This window comes from Manis pentadactyla, chromosome 3, assembly GCF_030020395.1.
Source record: "Manis pentadactyla isolate mManPen7 chromosome 3, mManPen7.hap1, whole genome shotgun sequence".
NCBI lineage: Eukaryota > Metazoa > Chordata > Mammalia > Pholidota > Manidae > Manis > Manis pentadactyla.
In genome coordinates, this window is record NC_080021.1 from 214,446,635 (window position 1) to 214,460,566 (window position 13,932).

At 56.9% G+C, this 13,932-nt stretch overlaps 2 protein-coding genes across 14 annotated transcripts in view; one reads left to right on the top strand and one right to left on the bottom strand.

Moving 5' to 3' along the window:
* SLC25A25 (solute carrier family 25 member 25) overlaps positions 1-2,220 on the top strand; it is a 30,857-nt gene extending 28,637 nt beyond the window's left edge. For all 6 annotated transcript variants that reach the window (XM_036913800.2, XM_036913802.2, XM_036913801.2 and 3 more), the window contains one exon: positions 96-2,220. In XM_036913800.2, the coding sequence (XP_036769695.1) occupies positions 96-280 (185 nt within the window). In that variant the 3' untranslated portion in view covers positions 281-2,220. The remainder of the gene's footprint in view (positions 1-95) is intronic.
* Positions 2,221-8,476: 6,256 nt separating this feature from the next.
* Positions 8,477-13,635, bottom strand: PTGES2 (prostaglandin E synthase 2). Of its 8 annotated transcripts, none has more exons than XM_057499076.1 (7): positions 13,328-13,634; positions 11,922-12,119; positions 11,222-11,248; positions 10,694-10,800; positions 10,208-10,408; positions 9,736-9,853; positions 8,477-9,063 (listed from the first exon to the last, which is right to left on the bottom strand). In XM_057499076.1, exons 1-7 carry the CDS (start codon positions 13,595-13,597, stop codon positions 8,941-8,943), a joined length of 1,044 nt encoding a protein of 347 aa, XP_057355059.1. In that variant the 5' UTR covers positions 13,598-13,634; the 3' UTR covers positions 8,477-8,940. The 8 variants fall into 8 exon arrangements, with proteins under 8 accessions (XP_057355059.1, XP_036769687.1, XP_057355061.1 ...); XM_036913792.2 differs by having other exon boundaries at positions 10,694-10,843; positions 11,222-11,280; positions 13,328-13,633; XM_057499078.1 differs by having other exon boundaries at positions 10,694-10,843; positions 11,222-11,280; positions 11,922-12,057; positions 13,328-13,632.
* Positions 13,636-13,932: the final 297 nt, after the last annotated feature.

The window sequence follows — 13,932 nt, forward strand, 5'->3', positions numbered from 1 at the left end:
GTCTTAGGCCCGCCCCTGGGGCCCGTCTCCCAGGCAGGTGGGGATCTCGGGGAGGAACTGGTGAAAAGCCTCTGATGGGCTCCCTCTCCCTGCAGCCTCCATTGAGGGAGCTCCAGAGGTGACCATGAGCAGCCTCTTCAAACAGATCCTGCAGACCGAGGGGGCCTTTGGCCTGTACCGGGGGCTGGCCCCCAACTTCATGAAGGTGATCCCAGCCGTGAGCATCAGCTACGTGGTGTACGAGAACCTGAAGATCACCTTGGGTGTGCAGTCTCGGTGACGGGCAGGAGGCAGCCCCTCCCAGAGGACTCACTGATCCTGGGTTGCAGCCCTGGGATGTGCAGCCATCTCATTCTGTGAATGTGCCAACACTAAGCTGACTTAAGCCAAGCTGTGAAAACCCTGGGATGCACCTGCAAGGGAGAGACAGGAGCTGGCAGGCCCACCAGGTTTGTCCTGCTGGCCCTGGCTGACCCTCATGTCTGTTCCAGGGAACTCGTGTGAGAATTCCTCAGGGTCCGTGGGCCAGCAGGACACCGGCTCTTGCACATAGGGACAGGACGTTTCCTGCAGTGCCTGCCAAATAGCAGGGCTTGGAGGCCAGCTTAGTACTTCCATCTCCTGGCAGCCAGACCATCGGCCGCAGGCCTCCGGCCCCTGGCCTGCTGGAGGTCTCCCCAGGCCCACTCTGCTTCCTTCCACGCTGCTACTCTAATATGGTAGGAGGAGGGCTACCGGCTCACTCCCCAGGCACCTCCCCCACCTCCCCCTCTATGCGCGCAGGTGTTTCCCTGACCTCACCACCCAGCCTCCCGACCCCCAGCAACCCTCAGCGTTGCCTCTGGCTAGGTTATGCAGGGAGGAGGGAGGAGCCTGGCTTTTGTGCACACCCTCATCTGAGCCGTGCTGTTGGCTTCCAAGCTCGCCAACACATGGGCGCCCAGATGTGCTTGTGCCCACAGGGGTAAGGCCAAGCCGCACCGTTGGCGTCCTGGTGCACGGCTTTACCGTAGGCAAGTGCTGGGTCCTGGGACCCAAAGGGCCTCTGCCTCCGCTGCTGGGGTCTCATGGTACCCTGAGCCGGCACTGGACTCTGTCCAGACTGGCACCAGTTCAGAACCAGCTCCCTGTCCCCACCGTGGCATGAGGGCAGTGGGGCGGCAGTGGGGAGGGCCGTTTCTGCGATATGTCTGTGCCCTGGTGAGAAAAGAAAAAGGTGTTAAAGGCCTTAATTATGTTTTGTTGGGAAAAGGGTTTTTTTGTTCAGAAAGGAAAGCTGGACAAATGTGTAAGTTCTGGGCTTCCGGAGGGAAGATGGAGGGACAGGTAGCTTAGCTGACTGCATTAAAGTCTGTTTCTGATGCCTCCGGGGATGCATGTCCACTCCCGACTGGGGCAAAGTGGGACCAGCCTCACATTCCACTGATGCAGAGGATCACACTGCTTGGAGCCTATTTATTTTGTATTTATTTGAACAGAGTTATGTCCTAACTATTTTTATAGATCTGTTTAATTAATAGCCTGTCGTTTTCAAGTTCATTTTTTATTCATATTTATGTTCATGGTTGATTATACCTTCCCAACACCCTCAGGGTGGGGCGGGGAGAGGAAGGGGTGCCAGGGTAGTGACCTTCCCACCCCTGGCCGCATTGACGTCACATCTGTCCAAAGAAATTCCTCTCGGAACTGGCGACAGAAGAAAGGCCAGCAGGGGAGGGGAGGTCCCCTGATAATGGAGGCATGTCCTTGGGCAGGATAGGGCACGGCTTGCACCCAAGAAGCCTTAGGATCTGAGGGTTTGAATGGGGCAAGAATGGCAAAAATCTCAATTCTGTTGAAGACAGAAGTCCAGATCATTCCTTTACTGGGAGGATCTCTTTATTTCACCCTTCAGATGACGAGGCAGTGAGGTACCCATAGCTGTGAGTTTGGGGTCGGTGGGTTGAGGAGGGGCAGCCAGCTCCCCACCTGTGAGATGGGCTCCCTCCCTCCCAGGCCCCCGCTGCCTCTGCTCAGCAACCTGATCAACTTTCCACGTCGCAGTTCACTCCATTCCACCAGATCGGCCCAATGAGGACAATTTAAAAAGGATGCAAAGATCAATGCAAAAAATTATTGTTCTATATAAGTATAGTTATAACTGGAATTTGTGAAAAAGCAAATTAAGAATTGGAAGTTGTCATTTAAAAAAGCCTTCTAATAAAGTTGTTTTAAAGTTGATGGCAGAGCTGATTTTTCTCATCTGGGCTTGGGTGGTGTGTGGGCTTTTACATGTTAGAAACCAAGCCCATTTTTTTTCTCATCAGAAAATGAGAAAGCTTCCCCCCTGGGCTTCTCAAGAGGCAGTCCCTCTTGAACATGGGTGTTGGTTGGATTGGGTGCTCTGGCCAGGTCACCAGTGCCCGCTGAGTTGCTGAGTCCAGTGATCCCTCTGCCCTCATCAGATTCAGCCTGGGCAGAGCCAGTCATGCTCTCCTGCCCGAAGCGCCCTCAAAGGTGGCTGCGCCTCCACCTCCCTGCCTGCTCCTCCCCAGCTTCAGGGCAGAGATGTTGGGGCCCTGCCTGCTTTCTGCCTGTCTCCCCAGGGGAAGGCGAGGCTCTGGCCCCAGGCGGACAGTGCGCAGGGCACGAAGTGCTCAATAAAACACTTGTTAAATGATTGTCTTTACTCCAGTCCCTGGGCAGCCCTGGGTACCAGAGGGCTAGGCCAGCAGCTTGGGGAATCAACAAGGGGGCTCTGGCATTCAGAGGCTGCAAGGAGGCATGGTACATGCTGAAACTGGCAAGAGCCACTTGCATCTACCAGGAACCTCAATGTTTTGGGGATGTTAGGGTTTTACAAATGTAATCAAGATGAGCCTTGCTAGATTGTAGTGGGCCCTAAGAAGAGGGACTGGCGTCCTTACAGAAGAGGACATTTGGACAGAGACACACACAGAGGAGAGAGACACATGGAGAGGCCATGCACAATAGGGCAGAGGTTGGAGTTACGCATCTACTAGGCACTGCGGATGGCGGGCAGCCACCCGAAGCAAGGACAGGGGAGGAAGTTTCCCTCAGCAACTCCAAAAAGAACCAACGCTGCCAACACTTGGACTTCAGACCTCTGGCCTCCTGAGTGGTGAGAATGACTTGTTTCAGGCCACCCAAATTCATGGCGGTTTGTTGCAGCAGCCCTAGGAAACAAGACGATTGCCTCAGTTGTTCATTAGCAGGGTAATAGGCGTAAACTATTTCCCAACCCTTGGGTCTTGGCAAGTCAGTCCTCCTTGGGACAGGTCCTTGATGCCATCCGGCTGGAGCAGGGCTTCTCCAGCACTGAAGTTGACATTGGGAGGTGCCCCGAGGTGGGTAAAGCCCACAGCCTCACCAAGCCAGCCTTCCCACGGTCGCCTCCTTCATTCCATCATCCCCATTCTGGTTTTTACTTGCAAGTCATCTCTCTGGCCACTCTGTTTAAAATGGCAACCTCATCTGTACACCCAACCCAGCCCATTTGTTTTTCTCTCTAGCCCTTTTCTTATCAACTGTCCTGCTTGCTTGCTTGCTTTGGTTTATCATGTTTCCTCCCACTGAAGGCCAGGTATTCATTGACTTTCTTCACTACCGTTCCCAGTAAGTGCCCAGCACCCTCTAGGCGCTTAATGAATGGTTGCTGGCTGAAGGAAGCTGTCCAAATGTTCGTGGTGTGCCAGGCATCCTAACTCTGAGAACTGTGAGTCAGGTGACATGACAAAAGGGAATCAAGGTCACTAATCAGAGGACCTTAAAATAGGGAGATTATCTGGGATTATCCAGGTGGGCCCTACATAATCACAAGGGTCCTTCAACTAGGGAGAGGGAAGCAGGGAGAGAACAAGAGAGACTGCACGAGGTCTCAGCGGAGACTACAGATGGAGGGAGAAGCCACGAGTCACAGAAGGCCAGCAGCCTCTAGGAGCTGCAAAAGGCAAGGAGCAGATTCTCCCCAAGTCTCCAAAAGCAACCAGCCCCATGGCCACCCTGTTTCAGCCCAGCGAAACTGATTTTGACTCCCAGCCTCTAGAAATATACATCTGTATTGTTTTAAGAGACCACGTTGATGTCAACTTGTAACAGCAGCCAAATGACACCAGCACAAATGGCAGAAGCCAGTGCAGTCAGGGGAGAACCGGCTACAGGAGCCTAGTGACCTTGGGCAAGTCCCTCACCTTCCTGTCAGTTTCCTCTCTGTGGAGTGAGGGCTGGTAGGTGGGCTTCCTGGTGCAGGCTGCACACCCCCCGGGCCTGAGTGAGTGCAGCCAGCTCCCTCACCAGCCTGCACAACTGCCGCGGGCTTGGGCCACAGGACTGAACTGATGGGAGATAGCAAACGGCCAAAGGAGGCCACCCCCCAACCCCAGCCTCCATGTTATGGGAAGCAGAGAGCAGGAGGCCTAGGCTTGTCTCGCCCCCTCAGGGGATGGGGCAGGCCTCTGCCCCTCTCTAGCCTCAGTTTCCTCATTCTTGGCTCCCTGCCCTGCACCCCCAGCCCATCCCTGCTCTTGCTGACCCTCCCGCCCCAGCCCTGAACGAGTCTCTCCAGCCACTGTGACAGGGCCCAGCTGGTTTGTTCCAGCTTCCTCCTCAGCCCTGCGGGTCAGGGACCAAGGTGCACACGTGGGCAGCTGGGCCCGGCGCATGGACTGCTTCCCTCCCCACCCCCTACATTCTTGCTGGCTCTAAGCAGTGAGATCCGGAAAGGGGGCACCCGGCCGGTGGCTGCAGCTGAGAAGGTGGCTTCAGAGGCAGTAAAGCTAGCTCAAATCTCAGCTCAGTGTGTCCCTTTTTATGAACCTGGGCAAGTCCCCTTGCCTCCTGAGCTGTAAAAAGGGTACTGTGCTCATGTTGCTCGTGAGGAAACTGGGGCTCAGGCATGAGACTCCCCCAAGGTCACAGTGCCAGGCACCAGGATTCAAGCACCCGCCTGCCAAGTGTTTCTCAGGTTCTCGGTGGCCTCCTGGCCCAGGAGAGCACCCAGGAGCCAGGGGGTACCTGCCTGAGGCAAGGTGAGGAGCCCCTGCCCCTTGGTAGGTCGTGGCGTGGGCCCAGCCTGCTGGGCCTGGTATGGGCATGGGTCCCCTGCCTCCTGGGCCTCCCAGTGGGCAGCCCCAGGAGAGCACACCCCCCTGCAAACAGCATGCCTAGGGTCTACTGACCCGCATTTGGGGCCCCGTCACCTATTCATGGTGAGGCCCTGGGTAGGGCCCTTCCCCTCCCAGAGCTTCTGTTTCCTCATCTGCAAACTGGGGACCTGGCGGCAGCAGCCCTCCTAGAACCGCTGAGGGCTGAGGGAGGTCCTGGGGTGTGTGGGGCCCCAGCTGGCACTCAGTGAATGGCTCTCTCAGGATCGAGAGGTGAAAGGGTCTAGCTTTAGGAAGGAGGTGCAGAGCAGGTCCAGCCAGACCCGACAGCACAGGCGGCTTCCCCTGTGCCAACCACCGGAGACTCCAGGCCCGCAAAGGCTGGAACGAAAAGCACCGAGAGGAAATTACGCTTTGTGTTCAGAATCCTGGATGGGGAAGGGGAGCTGGGAGAGGAAACTGTTTAAGGGCCATCCATTACCACTTCCTGTCTCATTTCAACTTTCCAACAACCCCCCCCAAGCAAATCTTAGTCTCTTCATCCAGTAGACAAACAAGCACAGAGAGGTGATGGGACTTGCCCAAGGTCACACAGCTGGCCGCCGTCAAGTAGGGATTTCCACTGTCCTGGTGTCTCTCCACGGAAAGGAGAATCTGTTTCCTTGCCTCTCCCAGCTTCTGGAGGCCATCAGCATCCCTTGGCTTGTGACCCCTTCGTTGCATCCCTCTGGCCTCTGGCTTCCATTGTCACATCTCTTCTGGAGTTAAATCTCCCTCATAAGGACACTTGTGACTATATTACATTTAGGGCCTACCTGGAAAATCCCTTCATCTCAAAACCATTAATTTAATCACATCCATAAACTCCCTTTACCACGAAAGGAAACATTCAGTTTCCAGGGATGAGGACCTAGATATATTCGGGGGCCATTATTCAGCCCACCACCCTGTTCCCCCTACTACAAACCCTGTATGTACCCCATTAGACACTTCTGCCCATCAAAATCCTCCCCATTCAACTGGTAAATTAGGGAACAGTGCCCCAGGAAAATGGCCTTCAGAATACCATACAATCATTAGAAATGGTAGAAATTTTATTTAAAAAAAAGAAAAATTGTTTAGAGAGAGAGGAGCAGTATGAGCTGTGTTAAGATCACAGACTCTGGAACCAGCAGATCTGGGTTGAAATCCTGCCCCTGCCACTTACTAGCTGTGAGATACTAGGCATTTCACTTAACCTTTCTGTTGCCTCGGTTTCCTCATTTGTGAAATGGGAGTATTTGTACCTACTTCACGGGGATGTTATAAGGATGAAATGAGGTAATACATGTAAAGTGCTTAAAATAGTGCTTGTCACAAAATAGGCCCCATTTAACTGTAATGTATAGGTATGTATATTTATTATATATAAAACTTAAATTTCATATATATGTTATAGTATGTGCATGAATATATTTAAAATTTTTTAAGTTGTTATGTCTCTAGGTGGTGGAACTGTAATTGGTATCACCTTTTTACTTATCTTCAAGTTCTATTTATATACACTAAACATTAATTATTTACATAACTGAAGTGAAACTTTAAAATTTAACAACACCAAGAGCAAAAACCCAGAGTCCTTCTGACCCTTGAAGGCCTGGCTGCAGCTCACCTCCCCCAGGGAGCCCTTCCCGATGACCAGGGGGGAGGGATCTTGCAGTTCTTACGACTCTTCCTTTCTTATGTCCTGGAGCTCTTGACCATGCGCTCTGGGAGCCCAGCTGGGAACAAAGCAGGGTGTTCTGAAAACAGCCAACCCCACCAGCTGCATAAAAACGCCCCTCGCATGTCAACAACGCACATTGACTCTGTGCCATTTCACCATCCCTCGCGGCACCAACGCCACGGAGGTTAACTGACTTCCAAGGGCTGGTCCAGCAGTGGGCAAGAAGCGCGCTTGCCCAGAGTCACAGGCGCCAGTGGCAGGTTCCTACCTCAGGCCTGATGCCATCACAGCCACGGGGCACATGCCATGACCTGAGCATGACCAAGATGGGGAGGGGCTCCTGGCTTGGGCCCTTTACCCTGAGAGGCATGGCTTTTCCTATCTGACCATCTTCAGACCCTTACATGCTAAACCCACTTTACAGATGGGCCAAATAGAGGTCCTGGTTGATGAAGACTGCCCAGAGAAGACACAATCCCAGAATTGGGATAAGGTGGCATAAGGTGACATAACCAGACCTGATTTCCATCTCCTCCAGGCCTCTGCATCCTCTCCCGCCCTCTGGTGGTTAAGGGAACACATGCCAGGGAAGGCGTGGACTCTGGCCTCAGTTTCTCTCCTTCCGCTGCAGGACGGACACTCCCAGGGGACAGGAAAGGGAAGCCACCGTGGTGCTCCACGACACAGGCCTAGCCAGTGGGCTGTGGTGCATCCACGCAGCAGAGCGCTGTGCAGCCATGAGGAACGAGCCAGTATAATGTGCGCTGACCAGGCAGATGCCCAGGATGGGAAGGAAAACCAGCAGGTGGCAGACTGGCCCTGCAGAAGCTGAGGCTGTTTCCAGAGGTCACACTGAGCCTCCGGCTGCTCATCACACTTCTACCTTATTTGAACACTTGCTATTATAAAGAACATGAGCTAGTAAGATAAAATTTTAAAACTGAGGAGGGCCTGGGGGTTTGCCCAGTCACCGCCCAATAGGGAGGGCCCAGGGGACAGAGTTTGGCTCACTGGGCACCTGTCCAGTCATCATGCCCCTCATCAGCTGAGACTAGGGGAGCAGGGACCCTCAATCCAGGGTGCTGTGCTCAGAAGGGGGCTCCACCCTCGCTCCCAGAGCCAGCTTCTCCCTAATGACCCCTATTGCAGCATCCACCCCGTGTAGTCCCAGGCCTGGGACTGTACCCCAGGGGATGGTCCCCTGCTGTCAGAGGGGCTCCAGAAGGTGTTGTCTGAACTGTGGTCTCCTGGTCTACAGAGCGAGGCTAGAACTCCGGCCCCTGCTGATGAGCATCCCTCCAGGCACCTGACCACATGTCCTCATCCTGTGCTCACCACTCCCTCCTGGGGTGGGACTATCATCACGCCCACCTGACCGACGATGAAACAGGCTCAGAGGGGCAGCGCTGTGCAGAGTCCCACTGCCGGGGAAGCGTAGAGGCCGGCCCGCACAGCTGGGCATCCCTGACCCCCTTGCTGCACATCCCACGGGGTGTCCCAGGGAGTGTGTGACACAAAGCCTAAGCCTTCCCCCCAGGCCAGATGCCTAGTAAACGGGAGGAACAGTGGTGACCACCAGGACCGGGCGTGGCCTCATTCTGAAAGCTTCGCCGACCACAGTCCCACCCGGCTCCACCACAGACCTCCGTCACAGCACTGCTGCGCGGGGAACAGCAAACCGTTTCTTTATTGCAAACATGACACAGTCCCGGGGGGCAGCTGGGAGGAGCAGGGACCAGGAGGAGACCGGGATGGGGCCGTCCCTACTCCCCCTGTCCAGGGAGGAAGCCCGACCCTAACCCCACGCACAAGGTGGAGACAGGGCACCACGGGGCGCCCCAAAGCGGGGATGAAGCGCAGGAAGGCCCAGGACAGGGGGTGGTGGGGTGCCCTGTGGGGCTGGGTGAGGGAGGTAGCCTTCCTGTCCCTCAGGGGGCTGTGAACAGAAACTGAGCGTGGGCTTTGCCTCCAGCACCCCAGGGCCCCAGCAGGCACCCAGTGTCAGAAAGGAGATGCCAGCGGTCGGGGTGGAAGAGGCAGAATGGCCCTGGCCCTGACCGCCCAGGACTGTCCCGGGCCCCCGGCGGCCGGCGTCTCCTGCTGCCTCCCCTCCTCACGGCAGGGACACTCAGGTTACCGGGGGGCCTCCGCGATGGCCTTCTCCACCCGCAGGTACCAGGGCAGGATGTGGGTGTGCTGCATCAGGTCGTCGAAAGCGTCCAGGCCCTCCATCACACGCAGCACGCCGTACACGGCCTGGGAGGGCACAGAGTGGCTGTCCGGGCCTCTGCCAGCTGTGTGCCCTGGGGCCCACCACCTCCCCCACTAGAGCCACGTGGGCCTTTGAGGAACGTGGGTGGGATGGCTGCAGGTTTCGCTGCCTAGCACCTACATCCCTTTTCTGGGCAACAAACCTCCAATAGCCTCAGGTCCTGAGATTAGGGGAGAGGGGACCCTACCACCCGGCTCTAGGACCCGAACCTGGCCATTGATATATTCCACCCTGGCTGCAGGACCGCTTCAAGGAGTGGCACTGAAGCCAGGCCGACAAGACACTACCCCAGGACTTCGGCTGGGCGGAGGCTGGCACACCAGGCCCAGGCCTGCTCAGGCTGAAGCCCACTCAAGAAGCCGAGATGCCACAGAAGAGCCTGAGCTTGGTGACCACTTGGGCCCCTGGGTCCCGGCGGGCCTGCAGCCAGCCCTTCCTCGGCAGCCGCTTTGGGAAAATGCCCTCCCATGTGAACCAGGACAGTTCTTGCAGCTGGTTTTTCCTAAGCCGCGAACAGGAGACGGAACTAGGTGCCTCTGGGGTGGCAGGGCTATGAGGTTAGGTATTGCCTACAGCCGGCCTTTCCCCAGCTGGGCCTCCCCATCTGCAAGGACAGGCCCCTCAGTCCGGACAGCCCCAGCTACCGCCACACTCACCAGATCAGCCAGGTTCGGCTTCTGGCCCCCCATGAAAGGCCGGTCTTTGCCCACAGCTGCCACCCACTTGTCGGCAGCCTCATAGAGGTCCTTACGCACGTCATCCCGGAGGTGGTGCCTGGGCAGGGACAGGGGAGGTCCATCAGGGTAACTGTGACCCCTGCCCTAGTGGGGACATGGGTTAGGCCTGGGACCCAGGGCTGCTCCCCAGGGGTTGGGAGATATACCTGCAGAGACCTCAGTTATCTGCCCCAGATGGGGAGGCCTTTGCCCAGGAAGGACAAGAAGCCCACCCATGAAGAAAGAAACATCAGAAGGCACAAGGCCAGGACCTAGCTCTGGACTCCGAGGCCAGCCCTGCTTCCCTGGGATAAGGGAGGCAATCAGTTCTGCATTCGAGTCCTGATTTAGCTCATGCTGGGCGCTCAGGGACAGCAGGCCCTCAGGCATGCACATACATGCCCACTGTCACCTGCTCTTGAGCCGCTTGCTGATGAAGTACATAGCAGCTGCGCCCATGTACTTGGCCACGGCGCCCTCCACAGGCCCAAATTTGCCCTCCTTGACGATGTAGTTGAAGGAGGCCAGAGCCTCGGCAGGTGTGCGGTACACGTTGGGGGAGATCAGGTGCACCAGCCAGTCGTCTGCCCATTGCCGCCACTTCATCTCCTCCCTGCAGGCAAGTAGGGGGACAGAGGGAGGACCGGGAGGGCTTCCTAACTCAGGCCTAAGCCTGGCTTCCTAAGCCAGGGCCTGGGAGGAGCAGACGCCCTACCTAGACGCCCAGAGTGTGGACAGGAAGCTGAGGCTTGAGCAGGAGGTCCTCAGGGAGACTGTCCTGACTGTGGCACATCCCCAGCCCTCGTGTCTCCCACTGCTGCCCACTCACAGCATCTTGCCCCCACCCTCGCCACCTCATCCCCTGCCCCAACTCCTGGGCCGGCCCAGCCCCACTTACGTCCTCGCCTCCTTCCCACCATACAGTCGCTGGGCCTCCTTCTCATCCAGCATGAGCCAGTACTTGTTGCAGAATTCTGTCACCTCCTTGCCCTGGTCGTTGACGGCCTTCATGGGTGGATAGTAAGTGACGATGTCTTCCAGGGGCTGCCTTCGGGAGACACCCAGGGTCTCACCCCTATTCCTTCCTCATGAAGGCTGAGCCCCCACCTCTCAGGGTGACGATCTACCTCAGCCTGACCCACTTGGGGTGGAGCCAAGACTGACTCTCAAAAGCTTTCTACCTTTTTATGGGTTCTGGGGGAAGGCCTGCAGCAAGAGGGACTTGGGGCAAACACCAGAAGCACTTCCCTGACAGGGAGATGTACAGAGAGGAATGGGGCATCTCAGAGTAGGACACCCACGGCCCATTCTGGAAACCCAAGAAGCGGCCCCACCCCGCTCCCATGTAGGATGCCAGATGAGGCCTCCCTGGAGACAAGAGAAGGGACAAAATGCAACACCACCTGGGTGTCTGAGGGTCTCTTACCCTGACACCAGGTAGGTCTTGAGGGCGCTGATGATGACAGAGGAGTCATTCAGTTGTTGCTGGAAGAGAGATTGGGTTAGCCGGGGACAGGGAGGCCGCCTGACCCCAGCAGGCTCAACACCACGGCACCCAGGCATTAAACTGGCAGGTGGAATCGGGCATTGTTTACCTATCCCTGGGGACTTAACCCAAAACGGATGCCCACTGAGCCTTCTCCTCCCTCCAGGAGCCAGTCCCCACCTTGAATGAGGGAGACCCACGTGTAGCTAATGGGGAGGAGGGTCGGAGGAGGACCCAGGGTCTGAATTCTGCCCACTCACCCACCTGGCCTTTCAGGCACTGAGGAACAGAGTGGATTCCAGAAACTACTTACTAGGAGCCATGCACTATGCCAAACATTCTCTGTGTTTGGAGAGTATGGTCCTCCGTTAATTAATGAAGAAGCAGGTCCCAGGGGCTAAGTGACTGGCCCCAGTTACACAGTCAGTGATGGCAGAGCACCCAGACCACCCTGATTTCAGAACTCACATCGTTAAGCTCCGTGGTGCTCCGCCTTTCTTAGACCTGGATGGCTTGTAGTTGTCATAATCCTTAGCCAAGGCCCAGACAGCCCAAGTTCCTCCCAGGGCTGCAGAGCAGGGCCTGACTTGGGAGTACCCCAGGACAACCCAGCACATGGGGGGTGCTCCCTGAAGCTCACCAAGCTGTCTCCTTCCTGGGCCAGCAGGATGGGCACCTTTCTGTAGGAGGAGAACTTGATCTCGGCCTTCTGCACGGGGTTCACCTCTACCACCTGGTACGGCAGTGCATGGAAGTCGAGGAAGGCGCGAACCTTGCTGCAGAAGGGACACGTTTTATACTGGTACAGGGTCAGCTGCAGGCGGCTGGACAGGGAGAGCTGGGTGGAGAGCAGAGGGAGAGGGGCTTCTGAGGCCTGGTGCCCAGGACCCACCCACAAGCACACAGTTGCCAGGGGAGTCTTCTAGGAAGACCCTGGGAACAAGGGAAGAATGGGGTGGGTGGCAGAGAGAAAGGGAGGCACAGGGGGTGGGGTGCAGGCACATGCAGTGGATGGCCCAGCCTCAAGCATCCATCCAATCCCAAGGAGGAAGTCAGTGTAAGAGGAATCTTCTGGTCTCCTCCAACACTAGACAGGCACTTCTCTTCTCCCTCCTGTCCCAAGTGAATACCAGACCCCACCTCACCCAGCCCCCCACAAGCAGAGCAATCCATTTCAACTTGAAGTGCCCACCCCCCACTCCCCAAACCCAAGGGACCTCTGGGGGAGTGGGCAGGGCCCAGCGTCTGCAGAGTGGGGTCTACCTCAAATCTCCAAGGGGGTGGGTTGCATCTGGGCCACGGCCCTGGATGGCATGTTCAGCAGGGAAGCCCCAGGTGAGCTTGCTGCGCATTCATGTTTGAAAGCCACAGGTGCAGTCCACCTCCCCTGGTTATTCAGATGGGAAACTGAGGCTGGCCCATGGAAGTCGGCAAGGCGACACAGAGGCTCTATTCCCTTTCTATCCACCCCTGTGCCCCTGCATCCAGGAAAGGGGCCCTGCGGGTGGGTGGTGGGGCCTGGAGCAGAGAAAGGCTGCGTTGGTCTGGGGTATAAAGCATCACAAGGGTAGCTGGGCCACCACCCGGCTGTAGGGACACCTCCCTGTCCTTCTGTCCTTCCCTGTTTCTGGTCCTGGAGCCTAAGGGTCCTCGGTTCTGCTAAAATACTAACACCAATAAATACACAACTTTAGGATTTGGAGACAATGCAGGGAGGGCAACAAAATGTTGGGAAAGTGATAAACTGGGAAAGAGGCTTTCTTTTCCCTTTTCCCTTTTCTGTGATCTCCAAATCTTTCTATTAAAGAGTCTTAAAAAATGTTAGAAAATGACTTTAAGTCAAAAACAATTCCAGTTAGCAGGCATTAGTAGAGCCCCCATTTCACAGATGAAGGCCCTGAGTATCGGAGACTTGGAACCAAGTCACTCGCCCAAGGTCAGGAGCAAACGGAGAGGGCAATTCCGGACCCCGTTGTTCCCAGAAGTCCTTAAGTTCAGCGCGGACCCCGGCTCTCCTTCCCGCGTCCGGGTCCGGCCCGGGCTTACCTGCACCGCTGAGCACTCGGCGCGGAGGTCCTGGGTGCGCAGGTGCCACCGCGCTGTGTGATACAGCCCCAAGGCACCCCCCAGGGCCAGCGCCGCCGCTCCCAGGACCCGCGGGCTCCCTTTGCGGGCGGTGGCAGCGGGACCCGGGCCTCCCGCCGCCCCCGCGAAGCCGGCGCGGCTCTGCTCTGGGAGTCCGGGCGGGGGACGACAACCGAGTCTCCAGGCCGGAGCGCGCCCGCTAGGCCACAACGCCCGCGCCGCCTGGGCCATGTTCGCTCCCCCAGAGCTGCGGGCGGGCGCGTGAAACGAAGCCGGCCGGGGCGCGGGCTCACCTTAAAGGGGCGGGTCTCCGTCACCAGGCGGGTTTCCTGGGGTGACACTGACGCCGACCTGGGAGGGACAGCCCTCGCGGGACAGGGCGTGCCACCCCGGCACCCACCTTCCACACACCCGTCAGAGCCTCAGAAATACCCCTGGGATGTCTGAGAGTAGCTACATGTCTGGCTTCTGAACATGTAGATGGAATGAATCTTGGTGGTGACCAGGCGCCGAATGCAGAACTCGCAGGACGGCTTCTGGGCCCCAGCGACGCCCGTAATATGTTG

Coding starts and splice junctions, on each gene's coding strand:
- PTGES2 (XM_036913792.2), bottom strand. CDS start 13,597: ATGGCCCAGGCGGCGCGGGCGTTGTGGCCTAGCGGGCGCGCTCCGGCC. Junction 11,281..11,921: donor CCCAGGAAGGAGACAGCTTG/GTGAGCTTCAGG, acceptor TCTCTCTTCCAG/CAACAACTGAATGACTCCTC. Junction 10,844..11,221: donor AAGACCTACCTGGTGTCAGG/GTAAGAGACCCT, acceptor TGTCTCCCGAAG/GCAGCCCCTGGAAGACATCG.